The sequence below is a fragment of the Trachinotus anak genome, unplaced genomic scaffold, assembly GCF_046630095.1.
Source record: "Trachinotus anak isolate AG129_WGS33_773 ecotype Australia unplaced genomic scaffold, CSIRO_AGI_Tana_v1 ptg000009l, whole genome shotgun sequence".
Classification (NCBI taxonomy): Eukaryota; Metazoa; Chordata; class Actinopteri; order Carangiformes; family Carangidae; genus Trachinotus; species Trachinotus anak.
The window spans coordinates 20,084,341-20,108,960 of record NW_027273860.1 but is presented as its reverse complement, the minus strand read 5'-3'; the positions used below and the strand labels follow the sequence as shown (position 1 = coordinate 20,108,960).

The window sequence follows — 24,620 nt, the reverse complement described above, 5'->3', positions numbered from 1 at the left end:
GTGTTGTCAAGGTTGCTAGGCAACAGGAGCCGTGCTCTGCAATGTAACAGTAAGGGCGGGCACAGCTGGTGATGCAAAGCGAAAATCCCCCGTAGAGCAGACTGTCTCATTTCAGTTCGACCGGTGCAAAGGGCCACACTTTCGTAGAACGCGTCCTCCGAAGGATGCGGCGCCTGAATTAGGACACAGCTCGTGATTTCAGAATGGATTTGTGAACACTGTTAACATCCTTCTACACAATGTTGTGTGAATTCACTCACACCTTCTCAAAGGAAAAGTGCTGCTGATGAGAAAAACAAAGATGACATGTGACATCTCTGTCATCAAAACACGGCTATGCAGCCATATTCACAATGGACCGAAATGTACACACACACACACACACACACACACTGAATAATATCAGCAGCTCAGCAGCAAAGGCACATGACCTGCTAACAGATGACACATACAGATCGAGCGCAAGAATACAACAAAGCTTGAGACTACATTGAGTGTCTAGCCCAAACACACAGTGCACAAACTGCTACCTGCCTACTGAGACCAGACACATTCATGCTTACCTCTCCTGTTGGGCACAGCAACTGAAAAACAAAAGTCCAAGTTGTCTCCACGTTTGCTTATGACACAGACGCACAATGAAAGTGTACAAAACTGCCTGTTGTGTGTCGTCCTGTGTTGGTAACGTTGGCAAAACGTTGAGAAAACAGGCCAGCAGACATTCACACAGGAGCTGGATAAGGCTAATAAAAGAGCATGGAGTATCAGCCCCTGATATCAGATCAATGTGTCGAGCTGAACCAGTTTCTCTCCAGTGTGTGTAAATGGAACAACATTAAGCCTCTTATCCTCTCAGTAAAGAGATTACATCTGCACTGAAAGGTGGCTGGAAAGAACATTTCAGTTGATTAAAATGCGATGTTGCTGTCACTCTGGAGGGTCCAGACAGCTCAGACTCACAGCAGATTCATGAGATGATCAAAACACCCCAGTGTGTCTCAGAAAACCTGATGAAAAGGCAGCTGGTATGAAATTTTCACAGTCTGGAGTCTTTATGGTGGATAAAAGGATGCTGGTCAAGGGGACTTGTGTGTGTTGTGTAGCTGCATATTTGAAATCTCTGCATCAATGAAACACTGTGTAGGAGGCATATGGCGTCTCTTGACTTGAATGAGTTTGAAATATAAAGACACTTCTTTGCAAGCTGCCTTATTTCGTGATATGCAATCTGCCAGATACAGCTCGCTGCTCTTTCAACAGGTGCCACGTCTTTGAGGACAACGCCAATTGATAAAAAACACACGCTCAAAGGCACGTGGAGTATTTCAGGGTCAGAGGCTAAAGAGAAGCCTCTCTTTAGGTTTGGGAACAGGGGTTCTGAGGGAGTTAGGTCTCGTCAACTGCTGAGAAAATGAGAAAATAATTAAAAATACAGTAGAGCTCTTCTATCGGAACAGTATGTGCAACATTACTATTTAAATGATTTACATTCCACAGTTTGAAAGCTGTGTGGAGGCAGTTTGACGTCCACAGCAGTCCATAACTTTGCTTACTCCTTCTGAAACAAACCATTAATTGCTTGCTGTTTCATTAAGGTCCTAACACTGTATGTATAATTTCACTTTCTTCACATTACAGTTCTCAGCCAAATAGAGACGGTGTGAATGACACATACTGGAAAGATTCACTCATAAATGCACTTTTCCTTCTGGCCATTAAAACAATGATCACATTAAATTCTTATTTTTCCTCACTGCAGAACGGATCAAATGGATATGTGGTTATTGATGGTCAATGTAGGTATAGAAATAAAGTCATGACAACAATGTGGGACATTTCTTCACTTTGCATTATACTACACACACGAGGGCTTAAAATCAATATCATGATCATTTTAAACGTTTACCTCGAAATACAATTAATGAACCATTACTTTGGTCTCTGTCTTCTTTTGAGCCATGCACTCTTCATATTAACGTGATTTCAAAGGGTCATGGTGGGCGTCTGTGTCATCGTCCAGACTACAACGCAACCCTGGAGTTTTCAAACTGAAACTGGGCCTGCAGGTCTCAGTGTCCGTAGCATGAACACCAGGCGTAAGCGTAACAAAAGTGATGTGTTTTAAAACTACAACACAGCAGTGTAGATGTAACCTCTGTGTTTGTGTTCATGTCATCCATTGCCAGCTTTGCTTTGAGTGGCCACAGACTAATGGGGCTGTCAGGCACAACACGATTTGCGCTGCGCTCGCCACTCAGGTCAGCGCACTGTTCACACAGGGCAAACATAGATGGAGTTTTCCAAACTTCTACCGGGACACGTCACTATGAAGCAGGAAGCTCCTGCTGTGTTGAGTGTCTTTTGTTGCCAGCATGATAGATGCATCTTTCCCGTGCTGCGTAGCAAGCGTTAGCACTAGCCCTCCTAATAAGAAGAAGAGGGGAGCAGCAAGAAGAGGCTGTGGGTGTCCCCAGGTACACACAACAGCTTGGGGAATTTAGGCTTGTGAAGGAGCTTCGTTTCCACAGAGACCAATTTCAGGTTTACTCTCTGTTAACTTTCCATGCCTTGTTTCTATTGGCCGTGTCTGTCACAGTGCAAGCTCTCCGAACAGTGTTCTAGCCATTGGAAATTGGCATTCTGCCAGAAAGCCCTAGAACTATAGTTGGACAGAGTGGAAGCACATGACTGAACACAAGTTAATATTTTTTAAGGAAATGCACCCATCAGGGTACTAAGTGAATTAGACATGAGGAAGATTAAGTTGGACTTTTACTGTTAATTGTGCAGCCCTAACACACACCCGGTCTGAGCAGGGCATATAAACGCCTGATAGAAACACTGCTTCAACCCGTCTCTGCTGTGGAGTAACACCACCCATTATACTTTCTCAGAGTGGAGTCAGATAGGTTTAGAAGGAATGCATAGTTTCAGCAGATAAAAGCAGAACTCACCATCAGTCTGTGACTTGCTGAGGAAGATGGTACTGGCCCGAGGGTGATCTGAGGGATTGTACTCCATGGGCAGATCTGAAAAAAGAGGAGAGAAAATTTAAGTCTCACAGGAAGTTCTCAAAGTATTGATTCATTCCAAACTGATTTGCATCCACATACTGTGTAAAACCAATTTCACTTTGATTTCACTTTGCATACTGTTTGTTTAGTAGCTGAACTAATTCATGATCTTCATGAGGTGATTGGAGCTGACAGTCCTGAGACACCAACGACTGACATTGACTGCTGTTAGGATCATTTAACAGACCGCAATCATCAGACCATGAGGTTTCACCACTATAACTAAAACACACTGTGTGAGGAGGTTAAAATGTGGGACTGGCTTCAGGGGTTAACCACCTCTCTTGTAATGGACTGAGCTAAGTGGAAAAACAATCTGTCAGCCAACAGTTTGCTGCACCAGCGTTGTGTAAACGGCGGTTTGTAAATTGATGTGCAAATCAAATACAGCAGAAAGGTATAGATTTGTTTTAGATCACTGTCTGCACGCGCACACACACAGACACACACACAGACACACACACACACACACACACACACACACACACACACACACACACACACACCACCTTGGATCAACCACCACATCAGACAGTAGCCACTGACAGAAAGAGCTGATAACATCTGTCTCCTGACTGTGACACTGACTGCTCGAGCCAATCCCTGCATGGTTCAGGTCACCAGTCTGTCACAGGGCTGAAATATAGAGACAACCATCACACTCACACGCTCACCTATGGGCTATTTAGATTCACCAGTTAACCTGCATGTCTTTGGACTGTGGGAGGAAGCCGGAACACCCACAGAAAACCCACAGGGAGAACATGCCCCAGCCGGCAGGTTCAAACCCAGACCCTTCGTGCTGCGAGGGGACGGCGCTAACCGCTGCACCACTGCACCTCCGTTATTCTGCCATGTAAATGGAAAATCTTCTCATGCTGCAAGGAAACTAAGGAGGTTTGTAGTTAATTTTCTCTCCTCACAGCCCAACTTCACATTTTTGTTTTCCAGGTGAAGATGGTCATCGTTTGTTCCACCTACAGTTGTGGACACAAATCCAGTGGATAAATAGAACTGGTGTTTACTGGTTCAATACAATTCAGTTTTTGATTTTTGTTCTAAAGATACCACCCTCCCCTGTCAGACACGTCCATGCCAAACCAGAGCCAAACAAGAAGTTTACAAAGAAAAGTTAGGAGTTTTTAAACTGTATCTGGTTCATATCTGTGGTTAGTGAAACACTGTTTATGATTGGTATTGTACGTCCTCGGTTGCGGTTGAGTTTTATGGTGATCAGGTGAGTTGTGTTAATATCCTGAACAGCCTCAGATGAAACATGTTGACACAAGGTTATGATCATTCTCATGTTCCAGTCTGGGATAAACATTAACTCCTAAAATCTCAGCACAACCCAGAAAAGGAAAAATGAAAGATAATACACAAGATACAAGCACAAAGCTGAAGGTCTAAACCTGGTGAGAAACTGAATGAAAATGTTATGTAGACGGTGTAGGGTGGTGACCCCCTCAGCAGCCTCCTGGTGGGTGATGTCAGTGGAATTGGAAGGGTCCCAAAGGAACCAACACCCAGAAACACTGACAGAGAGAAAGAGAAACAGATGCTGTGAGACCGAAACAGAAGAGAGGAGGAGAAAGGAAGGAAAGTGAAGAGGAGGAAGGAAAAGAAAGACTGATAATGAGAAGGAAAAGAGTGAAGAGGGCACAAGAGAGGAAAAAGAAGTGATGAGAGTGACAGTTTTGAAACATGACTGAGAAGAGAAGGGGGGTGGGGGGTGAGAGTCTTTTTCAGGACACTACAGGTTACACATGCAAGCCACAGCTATTGTGTCCAAACTCTTTTGAACTCCTGTCTTTTTGTGTTTGAGAGCCACTTGAAGAGCCTCAGAGGACACACACACACACACACACACACACACACACAGACACACAGCTATGATGTAGGAGGAAGTGACACACAATGCTGAATAAATGATTGGTGCGTGGGAACATGCAAAGAGCAGCAAAGGAGAAGTGAAGGTGGGTCAATGATGCCGCAGACACTCCTCGACTCTTTGTGTGCTCACACAAACATCTGCGACACACGAGTCACGAATAACTGCTGAAAGCTGAAGATGTGTGTTGTTTTGTGCAATATGAAATTCCTCCTATAAAAAAATGCACTGAAATCATTTAGGAAGTATCGTTGCTTCAATTCCTAATGATGTAATGTTTTTTAAGACAGGAAGCTGACTCTCCACAGACCCAGGGTGTGTCCCTCCCCATGACAGAGGTCAGTGACCTCTGGTGTGGTTCCACCCTCCCCAGTTTTCTCTCCCTTTCTCCAACCAGGGGTAGACGAAAGCACCCAGCTTCCTGCATTTCAGGAAGCAGAAAGGAAATGAAGTAAGGGCTGGTGGTTACACATTGTTAGGGAGGTAGGCTAAACAAAGAGAGGAGGGAATAGGTCAGTATGTGGATTTAAGACAGACGTGTCTGCACTGCTGCAGAAACACAACAGAACACACCAGTAATATGGAAATATGATGGACAGCTGCAGTTGATTGTTTGTCTTCCCATAGTTTTCCTCTAATAAATGAAAACATTGCAATGTTTCATTCAAAGCAAAGGAAATCCATCATCTGGGCCTTGTCTTGTCAGCAACTGCACAATCATACAACAACTAGAAATACCATCATGTGGTTGTATGCCTTCACCAAACCATCATGTTACAGGAAATATGGCACAACTAGACTGTCCCATTTCAGAGGCTCCTATCATAAGATTCATTGCACACCGGTAATGAAAATAATATGGCAGCAAACAACACAAACAGAGAGCCAGAGCTCAACAGCTAACAATACAACTACTAAAACCAAGGACGTTAAAACTTCAAGTTTAAGTGAAAAAACAGTAACTTGTTGTCAAGGTTGCTAGGCGACAGGGGCCACACTTTGCAACGCAATGGTAAGGGCGGGTACAGCTGGTGATGCAAAGCAAAATCCTCCTTACGCCAGACGTCTCCTTTCGGTTTGGCCTTCACATTTGGAGACCACGTCCTCCAATGGATGCGGCCGGGTCATTGACAAATAAAGCTTTTAAAAATGTTTTTTAAAAAAGTCTTTTTAAAATGGATATTATGCATATTTTGAAATTAGAATAATGTGTTTCAACAAGCCTTATTTGTGTTACAACATTTCAAAGTTTTAAATTCATTTTTTGACTGTATTTTTAACTTCACCACCATTTGTTCACTTTAACCTATCATTTATTGGTTTAAATAAATATTTTACCTGGTCGCACCACCTGACGATTCAGTTGTGTCACCTGACTTTTGCAGCTAATTTCAAATTAAACAGGCTTCTACTTAGACACCTGTTTAGCCTTTAGCCTTTGCTACCAAGTTCATACATATAGTCTTTTAATAAAATGAAGAGTTTTATAATAAAATAACATTCTCCTAGTTTTACCTTGGTTGTACCACCTGACATGAAAAGTGTACCAGCCCAACTATGAGTTGAAAGTAGCTATTTTTATCAATATTTGAGAGAGCTCTACAAACCTTTTCACTCATCAATAAAGATCACTTGGGGTCCTCTGACTGATGGAATATCCTGTTTGATGTTGTAACTATTCACTTCAGAATAAAAGATGCATGTATACAGTTGCACCACCCTGACATTTGACAATACACAAATTCCTGGACAAAAGTTTTTGAATTATCTTAACACCTTTAAAACTATTAATATTTGTGAATTTAGTTTATTTGAAAGGTCTCAAACATGAAATCATGCCACGGTATTTATTTTGAATTTATTATTATTGAAATATCATATTTAATACTTTTCTCAGGCTGTTCATTAACTCGGACAGTTGCGTCACCTGACATTTTGGTGGTTTGAGATGCCAAAATATAAAATATATACATCATTATAATGTACTGAAAACATGGTCACACTACAGCAGTTTTATAGAATAAAATGATGCATGTCATGAATTCATTAAAATTATTTTAAAGGAAAGTAATACACTCAGACACAAAAATATGCACGTCATGTCAATGACCCGGCCCCTGAATAGGGACACAGCTACAACACTGAATAATGGCCTGAAGTGTTTTTGCAGGACATCATGATATCATGATGACTTTTGTGGAGTTGACTTTTGACTGTTGGAGTCGACTTTTGACTGTTGGAGTCTAGTCTGGATGTAAATATCACAATATACAATAATAAAGGATTTTATCCATATCCCCCACTCCTAAGAGAGGGATTGCCTTTAAATTGTTTAATTTCCGTTGATTAAAGTGGGAATCTTTATGACTTTTACGACTAGATTCATAAAGTTGAGAATAAATAATTGCAATAACTTTAAATTTTTCAAACAATACACAAAACTCTATGCATTCATCAAAGAGTGAAATGGTTGAATTGACTTGTGCTCCTCCAGCTTTACAGTTAGCAGCTACACTGGCCTCCATGCTCTTTGTTAGGACAGCGTGTTCATTAAGGAGACATCATAACATTATCAATCTACAAGAATCTGTTTTTGGAATTTGTGAATCATATAGAACCATAAAAGGTAATAAATCAATTCTTAGTATTTATTATATATTATTATTAGGGCTGAACAATGTGCCAAAAATAATAATCAATCATTTTGATGGATATTATGATTTCAATATGAGTTATGATTTTAGTGGGAATGGAAGTTTTTGCATTTGATTTTCACTGAATTGAATATAAAAATGATGATGATGTGAGCTTTGCTGGTTTGTATTAAACAAGCATGTTCGCTTACATCTGGAGAATATGATTTATAGCTAAGCATTTATATTACATAATTAAAAGGTATGTTGTGATACATTTTGCCTTTGTTTAAAAAAAATGCAGCTCCTGTGATTTGGATATTGCAATTTCATAATTTTGATAATATTTCGATTAACTGTTCAGCCCTAATCATTATTTTCTTATTTATTAACCCCCACATCCCTACAGTTTATTCTGATTCAGATCCAAGAAGGATCATTTATAGTTATAGTCGCATCAGTGTAGAATCTGGACAATGTCTGATTTGTTTTAACTATTTGGAAAAAAAACAACAACCAAAAAACCAATCAAGGTTCAGTAAATTGTAGTTGAGGCGCCGTCTCACGAAAACCCTGAAAGATGCACTTCAACCAGCTGCAACCAAATGTTGTTAGTTACACTGTGAACAGGAATATCTGTATTAGCATGGTTAGCTATTAGCTGGCACGCTGCCTGCCTGCCTGCCTGCCCTTGGAGCCTGTCATGAGGGTGCCTTCGGGTTTCAGCATCAGCCCAAACAGGAAGGCCCTTTGCTGGTTTTTGGCTGCCCCTGCTGAGACGCCAGCCTGAGGGGATCCAGATGGCACAGCACAGCAGTGCCTGGCTGTCAACAGCATGCTATCAAACAATACACCCACACGATTTAAGATAAGAAGCACACAGCACATCTTGTAATGTGTGAGTGTTTGAGAAAAGGGCACAAGATGTGGCTGGTGTTTGAAAATAGACAAGTTAAAAGGAATGTGGTGTTGCTCACTTGACCACTGGTGTGTGACTTGGTATTTTGTGTGTAAAGTATAAGAGCATCAAGCTGTTGTGACGATTTGCCTTGAAGAATTTAAGACCTTGCCTCACTGGGCCAGAGTTTCACACTGTCTCCATTTCTCATCTATCTGCTGTCTAGTGTAAAACAGCCTCTAGAGAGCAGTTTGGAGCAGCAAAGCAAAACAGTTTTCATCTGATCCTTATCACAGCACAAACCTTATGATGTCTGCACTACATGATAGCTGGCCCTGATAACACTCTGTGTAGTGTGTCGTAATAGAAGGAAGAGGGAAAGTGAGAAATCAAGAAGAGAGGACACGGCACGGTGGCCATGGTTAGTGAACGTGCTGCAGAGGGCAGGGCAGATCCCGACAAGTGAAGTGGCTCTCACCTTGCACAAAAGAACACTTTGCAGAGCACAGGTGGTGGACTGTAAAATATTATGAGCTCTGCTGTGGCTTTAACCTTGCAAGTATGTTATCTGTATTGTGGCATTTACCACTTTATCTCTTTGTGATGCAGCTGCCGTGTTTTCATTTGTGTGTGGTAAGAGGGAGCAGGTAAATCTAAAGCTGTGATGGTCAGATTTTTCTGATGAGCCTTAAAATGAGCCGTCAGGACTTCTGGAACTTTGTGATGTCACAACAAAGCAGTCACCACCCTCAGCCACGCCCCAAGCCCTGCCCACCTGGACCCACCATCCAAATTTGCAGGATTTGGTTTCTCTGAGTGTTTACCTGAAATCTGCTATATTTTTATTTGATCACTCAGAAAACAATCAGCCAATCAGAAGAGAGGCTCACTGACCTGTTACTAGATCTCCAGAGAGAAGCCTGAGAGAGGAGATGTAAAACTACACTGACATGGTTTTTTAACAAAAAACTACAAATATATCTTCTTATGGATATCAACACTTCAAATAAAACACAGGAAAAGTGTAAAATATGGGACCTCTAAGCATCATCCCATCTGTTTACATTCCAGAGTAGAGGAATGGTAACAGTCAGGGATTCTTCTGAGTGTTGAAACTGTTTTGTTACCTAAAGCCACACTGCACATTAAAAATGAGGCATTTCAATTGTTGGTTTAATTTACTGTTACATGATTTATGGAATTTGCAAAAATGATTGTTCTAAAATCCAACATAGAGACAGAGTTAATGATCAGTGGAGACACTAAAGGAATCAAAGACTCATCCACTTTGTAGCTTTCTCTACACCCAACACACACCGATGGAACAACCCCCAGCAGCACCATCACAACTCCTCCTAACGGCTTAAACCACCCTGAGCTTGCATCGCTGATTGCAGACATCTGCCAAACTCTGTGCAGTGATGCAGACTCATCAGAGGAAAAGAGCTGAGCTTTTATTACAGAGAAGCCAACAGGGACAAGAAGATGGAGTGAGCTGAGAAAACTCCAGAGAAAAAATATTCCTATTTCCATGATTTCAATGAAACTCACTCACACTGATGTGCTCATTAGTGTGTGTGTGTGTGTATGTGTGTGTGTATTTGTATCTGATTTTAACCATCATACCAAAACTTCCACCTAAAAAACAGTTCACTGATGTTCTTTTGCTCAGGGACAATAGTCTGTGTGTGTTTCGATCCCTTCTATATATCTCAGGCTGAAATACATGTACAAGTTTACAGTAACCTAGGAGCAGTCAGCACCACAGTGTCCACAAATGTAGGAAGTGTTTTTCATTTCTCTGTATTTTGTGTGTTTGTTTGAAAATGTTGTGTTAATGTTGGGCCAGTCAAGAGGCAGTGAAAATCACTGGTAAGCAGAGTAAAAATACCACAGACTGGGGGAGAAGAAGAGCCAGTCAAGTCAGGACTGAGTTAAAACTGTTTCCTTCCACTTTTGCATTTGGTCAGTTCAGCAGCGGGAACTAGGCTCTGTCCTGATTTCTTCATTGCGTCTGACAACTGATATAAGTCTCTTTAAAAAAATCTGATCTACACACTGTATGTCCTGACAAGATAAAGAGTCCACATTCATGCCAGTGGCTCTGTGAAGTTGTGCTTGGGCACTGTGATACTAAACTTTGAGCATACTAACATGTAGTGACAGTGACAATGCTAACACAATATTTAGGCGGTATAATGTTTGCATGTTCATCATCTTAGCTCAGCATGTTAGCATGCTAACATTTGCTAATTAGCACTAAAGACAAAGCACAGCTGAGGCTGATGGAAGTGTCATTAGTTTTACAGGAATTTGGTCGTTAAGTACAGTATCGGATGAATGAAAACGTCAACCTGGGGATGTTATATTTCATCCAGATGGGGGAGAGAGCGTTTGTGCCAACCATAGACTGTGTAAAAAAAATGGACGTAGACTCTGGGTCTGAAAAGTGAAGCCAATGCTGAAGAGCCTTAAACCTGCGTTCTATCTAATGACCACCAGGGGGCGACTCCACAAAAAGAAGCGTGATTGTATTGAAGTCTATGTGAAAATGACCCTGCTTCTGACTTGACTCATTACCTTAGGAAACGTTTTCCTAATGATAAATGGTCTCAATCGCTAGTCTTTTTCAGTACAACATTATGTATATTTTTTCCACTTAGAGGAAAATACACAACAAAGCAGTGTATGCATTAGGGCATTGACAGGCTGTACCACACACCTACCTGACAATCAGGATGGAGTACAGAGCAGGTCAGACCCACCCCTCACTCCTTCTCAGCGCCACCTTCTCCTCCAAATATGGTTTCTTCTGGTTTAAAAAACCAAGATGGCGACGGCATCACTGACTCATGTCACAGAAGATTTTGAAATTGTTAAACTTAGGAAACACTAATTATGTTACAGTGGGTTTTCCCTGTACTCCTGTAAATTATTTCTCATTATATTATTAATAAAGTAGAAAAACACAGCGATTAACAGTTTTCAGGAATCCATACCCTTTCCCACTGCGCTGTACATACAGAAGGCCAACATGCACACAAATAAGTGAATGAATGAATGCATGAAAGGTCAAAGTTTTATGGACACTTCACCAAACACACAGCACAGCTCCTGTCCGCCTGGACAGCCACGACCTGTGCTGAGGAGGAGACATCCTGGACTCACACGGGGAAAGACCACAACACAAGAACTACAATCAAGTAGAGCCTAAGCAGTTCAGTCACCCAGTCCCAAATTCCTACAATCCATCACTGTGATCTGCTGGAGTGACATTTCCTGGCAGTGTACCTGACCATGTATACTGGTGTGTCAGATGTAGAGCACTGCTGTTGATTACTTTTACACTTGACAGATGGCTGTAATTAGGCAAAGCTGAAACGAAACGGCCCTGAGGAGGGAGGGAAGGGGAGTAAAGAAAAAGAAAACTGTTACCAAAGAAAGCAAAAAGCAGCATAAATGCTGCAGACAGAGCACATACAACACAGTACGGGAGGTCTGCTTTCTGTACAAGCCTCTCAGTGCATGCTAGGAAGCTATACTGATATGCCAAAGGGACAAAGGAAGGAAGCAACAGTGAATGATGCTGCAAGGACAGACAGTCTGAGATAAAAAAAAAAAAGATGCTGCAAAGCCAAGGATAGAGTGGCCACATTCCAAATTGTTATTGACATTTCGTTTAGCCAGGCCAGCAACTCTTTTTCCAGACACTTCAGTCTAACAGTCAGAGTAATGGCAATGCAACATCAGTTATCATATGTCCATCTGTTTGTTGAGCCTATGTAAAAAATTGAAGAGTTATTGATGATTGAGACTAAAGCTCATGTTATACTTTCTATATCTTTGAGTTTGTTAGGTCCACTGGAGTCTGCATGATGGAAATTTCTTCATCAGAGGATGTACACAGGGCTCTGTGCAGATGTTTGTTGTATCTAGAGGCCAAAAGATCATGTGACATCCATTTTGGTAGAATCACAATACTTGAACTGAATCACTCTTCAATCACTCTTCACCCTGTTTCCGCTCTGATTTTATTGTGAAAGTCGTGAGTCATCGTGACTTGTATCTTTCCGCATCTTGATGGAGTATTCCTTCAGAAAGTTCAGTCGCTGCTAACCAGCTAGCTCCAGCTCATCACACTATGTGTTTCCCTGCCTGTAGACAGGTAGGGAAACTGCACTGGTCCTGCAGGTGGACTGTAACTCAGACTGGACTGCAGCTGGTGACGGTGCTTCTTGTTCTGCTCAGGTGGAGAACTGGAACATGTGCTGCAGCTAGTGGGCCAGCTGTTTAACTGCTGACAATGGGCTGGACAGCTGCCACTTCAGTTTTAAAATGAAATATCTAAATAAAGCAACTTTTTAATGAGGCGCTCCACGATATTAGATCCTCAGATCACCCACCCCTGGTTGTGTCCACACCAGCCTGCAGGGACGTTACACTACAAGGGCAACTACTGCGCGCGTGCTCCTCTATACAAACTCCAAGCAGACTGGAAAGGAGTGTAAAAACAACTAAGTGTCCGTGGTGTCTGTAGCTGTCTGTTTGTGCATATGCTAGGAAGTATAATAAAAGTTTCACATTGCCTGATGTGAAATGCTGCTGCCCATAGGACATGACGCGCTGCTTCTTAGCTAGTTAGAAAATAACAGTGATGCACAATCATACAATACTGTGAAAAGTTGATGAAGAGCAGAGCAGAAACATTTACCAGTTCCACTACCCTTATTACAAAGATGAACTGTCATATCATATATACAATACAGATTTTACAGGCACAGTTCCATCAAAGCGTCAGATCCATATTTGTGAAGATAAAAACCCCTCAAAGTAGAAGACTGTGTGAAAAGAGGGAGACTGTTTTGTTTCTTTTTGATGTGTTCTGTGTGTGTGTGTGTGTGTGTGTGTGTGAGACAGACTGAGAGAGAGAGTCAGAGCAAGAGAAGGAGAGAGCAATGAGTTAGACATACGGGATGTTAGAGGTTGAAGAGTCCATGAGCAGGGAGAGGACTCATTTACTCTACACTGATGACAGCCATAAACCCACCCTCCCTGTTTCTCTCTCCTCCCATCCCTGCATCCTCTGCTCGCTGTAACTAGGCAACGCTGGCTTGAAACGATTCAGATGGTAGAGGCAAGCTCATCAAAGGCAAAGACAGACAGCTGGGCTCACTGTCTTTTTTTTCCTTTCTATTGCTCTATCTATCTCTCTGCCTCTCCCACCTGCTTGTACACTACACTGCACTAATAGCTGCTGAGTGTTGCTGTGTTTGATGATGCGGAGACACTAGACAACGCAGGACACTGGTAAAGAAACCACTGCGTTCATTTTTCTTTCATTCACACCTTCACACATTGCCCTTCTGATGGACAAGTCATTATTTTCCATGAGGGCTGAACGACACAGAGTAAAAACATGTGCCACAGTGCAGGCATTGGAAGCAGTTTATAGACAGATGACAAATACATTGATTTCCTCAAATTTTGACCATTAGAAAGCAAAAAGTAAGTATAGCCAACTTATCACACAATGACTGCTGTCTGGACAGATACTTCAGGGACGATCTGCCTGTGAGAATGGCCAGTCTAACTTTTGCACTTCACTGCTCTCACAGAGCTCTCACAGAGCAGTGAAGAATCAACCCAGGTGAGGGGACAAAGAAAAACAAGCAACCGCTGCTGCCCAACATACTGAGAAATGCCACAACTGTAATTACAGATACACACAGACATAAACCCACAGACACAGAGCACTGCCATAGCATCCATCAATACACACTGGGTGATTATGGTGCAGCAATGGTGCAAAGGAGCAGCTGAGTGATAGGGCACCAGGATCATATGAGTGCTGACACATGAGCAAGGGATGGGCAATTAGGGGCAGAAACAAACACTGTGTGACATAGAGAAATCAAGTTTTCCTGCAGATCAGTGGTACTGCTCCACTCCTGGCATCGAGGGAAATGTGAAGATAAGATGCATGTTTTAAAACATCCGACATGATAATGTTTCAAAAGAAAGTGTGACCCCTCACATCCCTCTCCTGCCATTGTCCATCTGGCTCTGCAGAACATGGTCCATGCATCACTAGCAGGCAACCATAGCAGTTATGTACATCTGTTATGTTTCATTCTATAATGCAGCAGAAAATAATTAAGCATGAATCTTGCCTCTATTTAGCAGCTAGTAAATAAAAGCCAATCACGCTGCACATCTTATTATAATGGCTGTATGCACTCTTTGATTCTAAAAGACTACAGCTACATTCACAGCTGGTACCGCTCACCCAGTTCTGCTCCAATCAGCACTCCCCTGTCCGGCCTGACAGCAGCCACACCCTCACTCCCACTCACCCACTCTGACAGTTTACTGTTGGCCATTAACCTGCACACTGCAGCTAAAATAGGAGTGGTACACCCCAAATGGTGTGTTCTGTTGGGTTTCTTCAACAGGACTCCTAACAAGACTTTCTGTCCTTAACTTATAGTTGGTTAACTGTACCCAACCCAGCAGCCCATTTTCAACATATGGGACATTTAAGTTTAGATATGAGAAAAGTGTTCAGTTTTTACACTTTTTTTCAGTGTAAAAACTGTTCAGATGTGATGCATTATCCTGCCACCACCCTGTGCTCCCCTCACAGCTCTGTTTTAAATCCTCTCTCTCTCTCTCTCTCTCTGGTTCATCCGGGATCAAGCTGTGAAAGGAGCCGAGGACGTCAGGAAGGCCATCTGTGCCAAGCTCCACCATACTCTGTCTGTGTTTACATTTCCACACAACACATACGCTCATGTACACATACATAAATCAACACAAACACACCAGGATAATAATAATAATGTGTGCCATCAATACAATACACACACCCACACAATATCAACCTTTCTAACACAAACTCTTGAAGGGGCAACTAAAAGTAGAATTTTACAGTATGGACATTTTGTGATTGTGTAAATTGAAAAACAACATCCCTCTTTATAGATGGCAGATGGTGCATTATCTGCACCACAGTTACACAGAACCAAACCGCTGCGATGAACCACTGGGTCCAGTCAAGCTGTCTGTTGGTGACTGTACTGGCTGCCATGGTGTCCAGGTCAACTTCCAACAGCCAATCAGCAGCATGTAATTACCTCCACACCTGCTCACCAAACCACCAGCAGCAGCGACTGCAGTGGTCCCATCTGATGGCTGCATGCTCAGTTAGCTGGCTAAATTAGCCCCAACTCCACCAGAGCCACCATAAACAACACGCACTCCGTTCCCCTGCCGTATCAGGGCGAGCTAATCAGGCACGTGGGGAGCAATGTGTGACTGTAATTACCAGCATGTGTCAAATCTGAAATTTGAAAACTGCTTCCAGATTGACAGTTATGCCTGTTTCTCAATTTCCTGTGTGAAGATAGGACATATTATAGTAAACTCATTTTCAGTTACAATTTCTTGCCTTGGTTTAATGATGCTGGGGTTTAGCAAGAGATTACATTAAAATAAGCTTTACAGTGTAGCCTTGCAGAGGGTCTGCACTGTTAATAAATCCACCTTATGGGTTGGAGTTTATTGGTTAAGCAGGAAGGCAATATTTCTGAGGGAAAACTGTGATCTACTTCATTCACACGGTGCAGTTTATTCAGAAAGTCCCAGCAGCTGCAGCTGTGGGGCTGATGTCATGAGGATGGATGTGTGAATCTTTGCATTTCCACCTCCCTCTGTCGCCTCCAGTCATTATGACACTCTAATTTTAACTGAACTCCCATCTCCATTTGCTCGAGTGAGGTTTAACTTTGAGTTTGATCATTTTATTTGGGATCTCTTGAGGCACAGGCAGAGATACAGCTTATTACGCCACAGTGATCCACATAGTCTCTTTGATTTTAAGGAGATTACGCATCGATCTTGTTGCTGTTCACTGACAACCATGAATCTTGAAGGATATAAACTTAGTTAGACCTTAGAGTCTTATGTCCTCAGATAGGTTGAAGGGTTTTATCTATTACTGGCTGAGAATAGTCTCCTTCCTGTAAAACCCCATCAGAACCCACTGGGTCTTAAATAAATGAATCAATATCAACCTTAAAATAATGACGTTTTTATTCCTTTCTTAACAGTTGAATAAATCCTAGGATTGATAAGGAAATTTTTACTTTTATCCCCATCATTTCTTCCCCTCTTGTTATCCCCAGACAGTGCGCTTTAGGGGTTAATGGCTTTGCTAAGGGGCATTTTAACTTTGGGTAATGAGGCAGGTAAAAGCTCTGCTGATGTATCTGGCTGTTCTAGGCTCAAACAGGTGGCTTTTGGTCAGAAAAAACATTTAAGCAATGTATGGAAGAGAAAGGGATAGCATAATGCTATCCATTAGCTTTAGAGTTTTCAGTAATAATTACTTTTAACAAACCACCCTAGACCTCAGGCAAGACCTGGACTCTTGTCTCTTTCACTTGATCAGAGTAGGGTGTGAGGTAATAAATGCAAATCCCTACTTTAAGTCCTATTGTGAAGAGCTCAGTCAGGTCAAACATGGTCCCACAGATTATCCCTGTAAACTTCTCCTGTCGATAGACTGTGTCTCTGTCCTCTCTGCTCAAATCAAGACAAAACAGTCCTGCCCAGTCTGCAGCACAAATTTTGCTAGTCATATAAGTGACGTGCTGACAGCTGTGCCCAAACCATCTCTTGAGCTCCCAAACACCACATCTAATTGCCATCGTGTCCCGTTCCCAAGCGTGCATGTAGTTGAAAGCACCACTTCAGCGAGCAACTAGACAGACTGTATTATGTAAGCTGATTTCTGATTAAACCATTCAAGAGCACTGATGGGAATCTACTTAAACTCTAAACCATGGGCATTCACTGTGGGGTTTTTTTCTCTGCTTACAAGAACCACACACTCTTGATGAGTTGGATTTGAGGAGCACACTCCAAACAAAGTGAAGACTTGGATCACAAAGACCAGTGACATTCCCACGCTTCACGACACGGCCGTCCTGAAAAAGCCTGAGTTTAACGCTTTGAAGGACCAAAACAAAAACAAACATAAAAGTTAAGCCAGTGGTTCCCATCCGGTGGTTCTGCAAGTGGGCCGCCAAATCATCTGCAATACAATACTAACTGTACAAAAAGAAATGACCTTTAAAAACATTAAAAATGTTGAAAACACTTTGCTACTGGTCCACATTGTATACTTCCCCTGCTTTCAGTTCAATACTGCATGTTCCGTCGTTATCACTGAAATAAAAAGTTCTCTGAGAACATATTATTTACCACCAACATTTATGAGATTGTCAAGAGGTTCCATGAGTTGAAAAAGGTTGGGAACAATTGGTTTAGGCAATTTCATTTCACAATTTCTTTTAGCAGTATCAACTTGCTCCAATGAAAATATCCAGTACAGCCAGGAGAGGAAACCCTTTTTCAGATTCCACTTAGTCCCAGGACAGCTGCAGGGCTGACTTCAAACACACCTATGAGTAGCTCTGTCTGGACATGACTGGACTTTGACAAGTCTTCTGCCCATAAGCCCTTATAAATGTTGACATCCTATAATGTGACACAATGTCAATGATAAATCGGTTGGAGGAAAGAAGTGTCCGTCTCATGTTGATTAAAATGCATTTGAGAAATTTTGCTAAAGTTTCCCATCATCATTTTTCTGGTATGAGCACAAAGCAAAGGCAGGTCCAAAGAAAGAAAGAGTTCAATTTCAAGGTTTTCACACAATGAGAGAATTATTCTGAAAATGTAGACCTCAACTTTTGAACTTAACTGTGTACTCAAGTGATCAACCACAGTGAGAACGACACCTAATGCCTCACTCTTCCCCACTACACTCTCTCTTACCAGACTGGGTGTAAGAAGATTTCAAATGAATAATACTGGAAGGTAATGAACTCCTGACATATCCCTCACACAGAGACACATTCTCTTATTTTAATGACCATTATTGATCAGTGATACAGAGGCTTCCTCCCATCTCTTAATCAGAAGTGGCAGAAAACCATTACAGTGTGAGTTTCTCAGGAGACGGGATCACTACGAGCGAACACACGAGCAGGTAATTTGTGGGCAGCAGATGCATCTTCCCATGCGTAGGCCGAGTCGAGCCAAACGAGACACCACAATGAGATTGTCACAGGCAATTATATTTTCATTCAACACTCTGTGAATCAGTTCATTTGTTTTTTTAAATGGAAACTGTTCCCTCTGAAATGATTTGCTATTCCTTCTGGGAAATTGCCAGCTTTTGTTAGCAAAATGAGAAGTGGTCAAGAACATGAATATGTTTATAAGAGGCAGTGACTGGAAGAAGATGTGATTCAGAATCTTACAACAACTGCTTCTGCAATTTGCTAGTTGTTGCAGCCCTTGTGTTGGCAGTCCAGAGCAAGCTTCCAGTTTGTCTCCCGTTTTAAACACTGTTGCTGTCCTGTCAGTGCAGACAGTCTTAAAGGTCCCATATTTGACACTTCTCCAGTGTTTTACCTGAAGCGTTTATATCCATCAGAAGATATATTTGTGGTGTGAACCAAAAACCATCTCAGTGTAGTTTAACATCTCCTCTCCCTGGCTTCTCTCTGGAGCTCTGGTAACAACAGGTCAATGAGCCAATCAGAGGAGAGACTCTGAGCCTCTCTTCTGATTTGCAGACTGTTTTCTGAGTGATCCAATAAAAAATGTGGCAGATTTCAGGTAAACACTCAAGTAAACCAAATCCTGCAAAGTTGGATTGTGTGTCTGGGTGGGCGGGGCTTGAGGCATTTCTGAGAGCAGTGACTGCTTTGTTGTGACATCACAAAGTTCCAGAAGCCCTGACGGCTGGTTTTAAGGCTCAGTTTCTGAATACAGGCTGTGTGCATTTCTCTGTGGACTGAGGCTTTGATACTTTCACATTATTAATATAGACCTAACCTAGACCTGCTTTATAATCAAAAACACATGGACATCTACCTTTATACAATATGGGACCTTAAACACAACACCCATACAGACAAACATGAGGAGAGAGCTGTAGGCTGACAGGACTACATCAGAAATCAATCCATCTCTCAGCATGTTGCATTTGACCAAGGCACTTCAACCACACTTTCTCCAGCAGTAATGCTGAGTAAAGGACTGTGGTTGCACAGGTCAGCTGCCAGATGTCAACATGTGTCTGAACTTTCTGAATATGGCTCAAGGCCTGGCTGTTAAGCAGGCCTTTCCGTTTGTCTTCAACACACTATCCCTGGACAAACAAAGTTTCATACCCAGTGAATGAGGTGGAACTGCACTGACTGTAATTCAACAAACTGCAGTTGGAGGAGAATAAATACCAGTAGAAACTGAGTTTGTGGCAATAGATTGTGTCGTCAGCAGGCAAGAGAAATGCCAAAGACTCAGCAAAACATTGTATCTGTGGTTGAGACAAATCAATATTGATGGCATGCTATTGGCAGAAATTGACTTTAAGAAGCAGCCAAACATTATTTTTACTGCCAATATTTGACACATTGTGGAACTGGCTTTTTGTTCCTGTCAAAACTGTCAAATTAACTGTAAAACTGGCAACCCAATAAAAGTCATGGTCTTTTACTTTATAAAATGTAGATTAAGTTTGTTTGAAAAGCTTGGAACACATATTTGTACTGAAAGCATTATGCATTAGGGAGGCAATAATCTGACTTTTTCTCTCTCCAGTTATCTGCTATCAGCATCTGCTGATACCAGTTACTGATCTGATACACTCTTTTATCCCAAGATCAAAACCTGTATATCACGTCCACCTGAGTCTGCAGCCCGGCATGACTGACAAGAGTAAATACTGAACTTTATGACACTGACAAAGAAAACAGTTTGGCCCTGTTCAGACCTGACATTAACATGTCATCAGTGATCTGATCACAAGTGGATAGCTCTATATACATCAGCTCACACTGAAGGACCGCCTACTCCTCTGCTGCAGTCTGATAAGTCCCAACACAGTTTCATAATGAACCGAAAATATTTTACTTTTTCAAATGGATACAGTCTTATTTTGCTGTAAAGGAGGATTTGCTCAACCCCTCCGTGACCTGCTCTCGTGTGGCACAACAGTAGCACATCTAACTGCAGATCAGAAGGTTGCATGTTCAAATCACGGTGGGGTCCGAGTTTTAAGTTGCCCCTCTATGCTTTGGCATGCAAATACATCAGCAAGGTATTTGTCAAATTAGAAACACAAACACTTCTAATGGAATCACTGAGATCCACCTGGACTGTGCACAATACTCAAGACAGAATCTCAAATCAAATCAACATTCACCCCATTGTGCTTTACCTCATCAAAGACTTGAACCACATACATCAAAGGACAGGATGCTGCAGATGATGAAGTGCAACAGTCAAATGTTTCATATGGTTCACACCTGTCAGTCAATGTTCAAACCATCAGTCTCAGCCAAACTACCAGTCAAGGACCGAGCATATTTCTGCCTGTACACCGTACAATAGCAAAGGGAGATAGTGGTTTGAAGGTCCAGTTCAAACCACCAGCTTTTCATGTAAACTCTGAATGTCATGCGAGAAAAGGAGCAAGTGCGAGACGTCTGACTCCAGATCAGAAGGTTGCGTGTTCAAATTATGTCAGGGTCAGAGTTTTAAGTTGCACCTCTGTCGTTTGGCATGCAAATACATCAGGAAGTTCCTCGTCAGATAAAAATCACAGAACATAACATACCCCAACAATCATATCAGTGTATCCACAACCTGAAATAATGAGGCAGCAGCAGGATGGTGGCAGTTCCAGACCGGAGGACTCTGAGAGACCAACTCAGAGTGAATCACAGAAACAAGGTGGAGTGTCACCGACACGTCACTAAATTATAATACTTTATTACTTTTCTGGGTGCTGCTGCTTCGCTCAAAGTTCAGACATATCTGCTCTCCACCTTCGCTCCGTGAGGTTTACTTCCTCCCTGATTTTAACCTTTTTAGACACATTTAAAATCAGCACTTTCCTACGAGCATATCAGTGATCTGTGCATCCCACCCCATCATCAGGCGCTCTATATAAAACCCAGACTGTATTGCTGCATCTTGTATGACTGATTTCTTCCTGTATAAAACAGTGGCTGTTTAATAACAACTGAGGATTTAACTCTGAAAATGTAATTGTGAATGAAAATGTGATGTCTGCTGTTCAGGTTCTAGACGGCTCATCAGATTGTAGTCAAGGGTCAAACTTTTAACACAAGTGGGGGGAACATCCACTGTCTTTTGCATCTTTTCAACAAAATATGCACATGGTTATTCATGCTGTTCAACGATTTCCATGTTTAATGAATTCATCATTTCTCTGGTCAGATGTGTTGCTGGCTTTTGCCTCTTACATGCAGCTTTTGGGAACAGCTGTTTGTAAATGTGCCCATCTTAGAAATTGAATTTGAATTGAGTTTAAATGTGCAAATCTTTACCTCGGACTTAAAGACACTATAATGAGAGTTTTCGCCTCATCAACAATCACAACACCATAGTATCATACACCGAACATGTAGGTCAACTCGTCTGGAATTCATAGTTAGGAGACTCCCCAGGCTCATCAACCAGGCATGAATAATCCATGTCCAGATTTCAATTAGCCTGCAAGCAAGACTCATCAATATATGTGTGTGTGTGTGTATACTCCAGAAATAACTAACTTTAACACTGATGAGACAGAGACAAACGGTGGGCTTGGAGCCACTGCTCATTTACAGATATCAGCGTTAAGTAAAACCCAAACAGGGTGAGAGATCCATCTGTTCTGTCCTCCATTTCTCCTTCCCTTTCCTGTCCATTTGTAAGACATCACCTTCGCTTCGAGCCGCTGTGCAGAAATACAACATTACAATGTTCTCTGATCAAATTAGGCTAAAAATAGCTCAGCTGTTTAGAGGGTCCCTTTCTGCAGAGTGCTGCAGAGCCACTGACCCTGGTCGTGTTGAGATAGATGAGATGCATGTAGATGACAACATGTAATCTGTGATAAATCTTTTCTTCCATATTCCTCTCCTATTATTCCAAACATCCTCTTCAGCATGCCTATTTTTTTCTCAAAAGGAGCTAAGAAAAGGGCTGCTACTGATGCCGTTTCCCTTGTGCTAAAAATAAGATTAAAAAAGAAAAAATATAGCAAATTGCCGCAGTGAAAATGTCATCATGATCAAGAAAAGTTGCGATGATTTTTCCATTTCTTTCTACTTACATTGCCACTCCCTCCTGCTGGATTTTTTTGTTTTAAAATAAAGGTGTGAAGAGATATTTTGTGCTGTGTGAAGCCTTTATACCCACACCGCTGCTGCTGTCTGACAAACATCCAAAGAAGCCACCATTTATAGACGTACCTTTCCTTATGTAACTACCTATGCATTTTTCATATTAAACACATTTAGACTGGAAAGCATCTCGACCGTGGAATCTGCTCAGTGACCACACAGACCACCGGTCGACAAACGCTAGCTGGGAAGTGGGAGTATTTCATGAGTGATTTCCTCCCCTTGGGAGTCAATTACTTAACCTTTGTGTTGATAGCAACCATAAAAACTTAAGTACCCTTCAGGCCTGTATGTCTGTAGTAGTCAACGTATTTATCGCAGTCAAAGACGAGTGATGTGCTAAAGAGTGCTGTGCCCTGGTATTGGCAAACCTATACATGCTGTGAAGTACAACCGAAGATATACAGCACGACAAACTGAACACACAGAGATATATGAGCCGTCAGAACAGGCATGAATCTCCAGCCTCTACCTCTGACTGACATTTAAATTATGATCAGGACACAGGGGAGATGTATAGAGAGCAGGCAATCGCTCTGGCAAATCAGATTATACAGCTGATTTGTGTAAGGGGCCACATTTTTTTTTTTTTACTTGGAAGAAGGCCGTTCAATGAGCGCTGTGTGTTATGTTTGCGCACATGGGAGAGTGTCCACGTGTGTCATCACCACTGTCAGCAGTTCTCATGGCTGATTTTGTGTAATCACATGCTCAATGTATCCGCACAAAAAGACACAAGACAAGCAGAAGCATTCATGCACTGTATGCAAACAAAACCACATTATTTTGTTGAGTTAAAACCAAATCAAACAAGATTAGGTCAAAGCCTCCTCTGCTACTGTCTGTGATCACATGTACAGTATTCTAATACACATGAATTCCCCGTGAAGCTGTTCTCATTTACATGTTTTTCTGTTTCCGTTGTCTGACAACAGAACTAGTGCCTGAAACACAACACATTAAGGCCCTGTCCAGGGGTGTTTTTAAAACAAAGCTTTGTCTATGTGTTTCGTCCACATGCAAACTCCATTTCAGCATCTTTTGGAAAACTCTGGCCAGTGTGAGGACTTTCAGAAAGTCAGGTCTCAGTCTTGTTGTGCAGATGAGGAAAACTGAGTTTTTGGCTTGTAATGTCGCTGTTGTTTCTCTACTGTAACTGCTGACACTTTTTTTTTTTCAGGCTTCTGATTGGCCATCATGGCTTCCTGGTTATGGTTATCACTGCCTGTGGATTTGGTGGCTATGCTCTCGACAGCGTGTTTTGCATTGTCATGTGCACAGAGATTATATTTAAGACTATAGGAGCAAAAACTGCTGTTTTATTCAACTTTATTGGTGGAGATTAAACAAAGAGCTTCAAGTTGATACATTTTTCCTATTTAAACTCTAAATAAAAATCCAAAACCTACAGTCCGTGTAAATCTCCTGTTCTTTCCCTGTCCTCATTTTCTGTCATTTCCCAACCTCATCAGCTCTTCTTCCACTTCCACTCCACTCTTCCACATTCATTTTCTTAACCCACCAGTTAGCATACACTTATTCTAACACACACCCCTACAGATCTGGATCTCTAACCCTGATCCACTGTCCTTGGCCCCCCCATGAACACCTCTATCTACAGGACAGTACCATCCAGAAGGTGTTTAGAAAATCTTTAGTCACCCAATACAAAAATAAAAAAGTAACAATGGAAACAACAAGAAAAGCAAAATAAACAGGGACAAAAAAAAAAAGTAAGATACACAACAAAAGCCCTTGTTTTAATGCATACCTGTGTAGGGACTACATGTTCCTGATTTTATAACCACAACTTCTGTCTGTCAACACCAAACACACAAGTTAGAGACATCAGCT

The 24,620-nt window shown here is 41.8% G+C and overlaps 1 protein-coding gene across 2 annotated transcripts in view; it reads right to left on the bottom strand.

Moving 5' to 3' along the window:
* The window catches only part of ccny (cyclin Y), a 49,828-nt gene that overhangs the window by 21,066 nt on the left and 4,142 nt on the right, over window positions 1-24,620 (bottom strand). The window contains exons 3-4 of one of the 2 annotated variants that reach the window (XM_071485699.1): window positions 2,955-3,029; window positions 564-584 (exon numbers count right to left, since the gene is read on the bottom strand). In XM_071485699.1, coding sequence (XP_071341800.1) covers window positions 564-584; window positions 2,955-3,029 — 96 coding nt within the window. The remainder of the gene's footprint in view (window positions 1-563; window positions 585-2,954; window positions 3,030-24,620) is intronic. The other variant, XM_071485700.1, reaches the window with a different exon arrangement.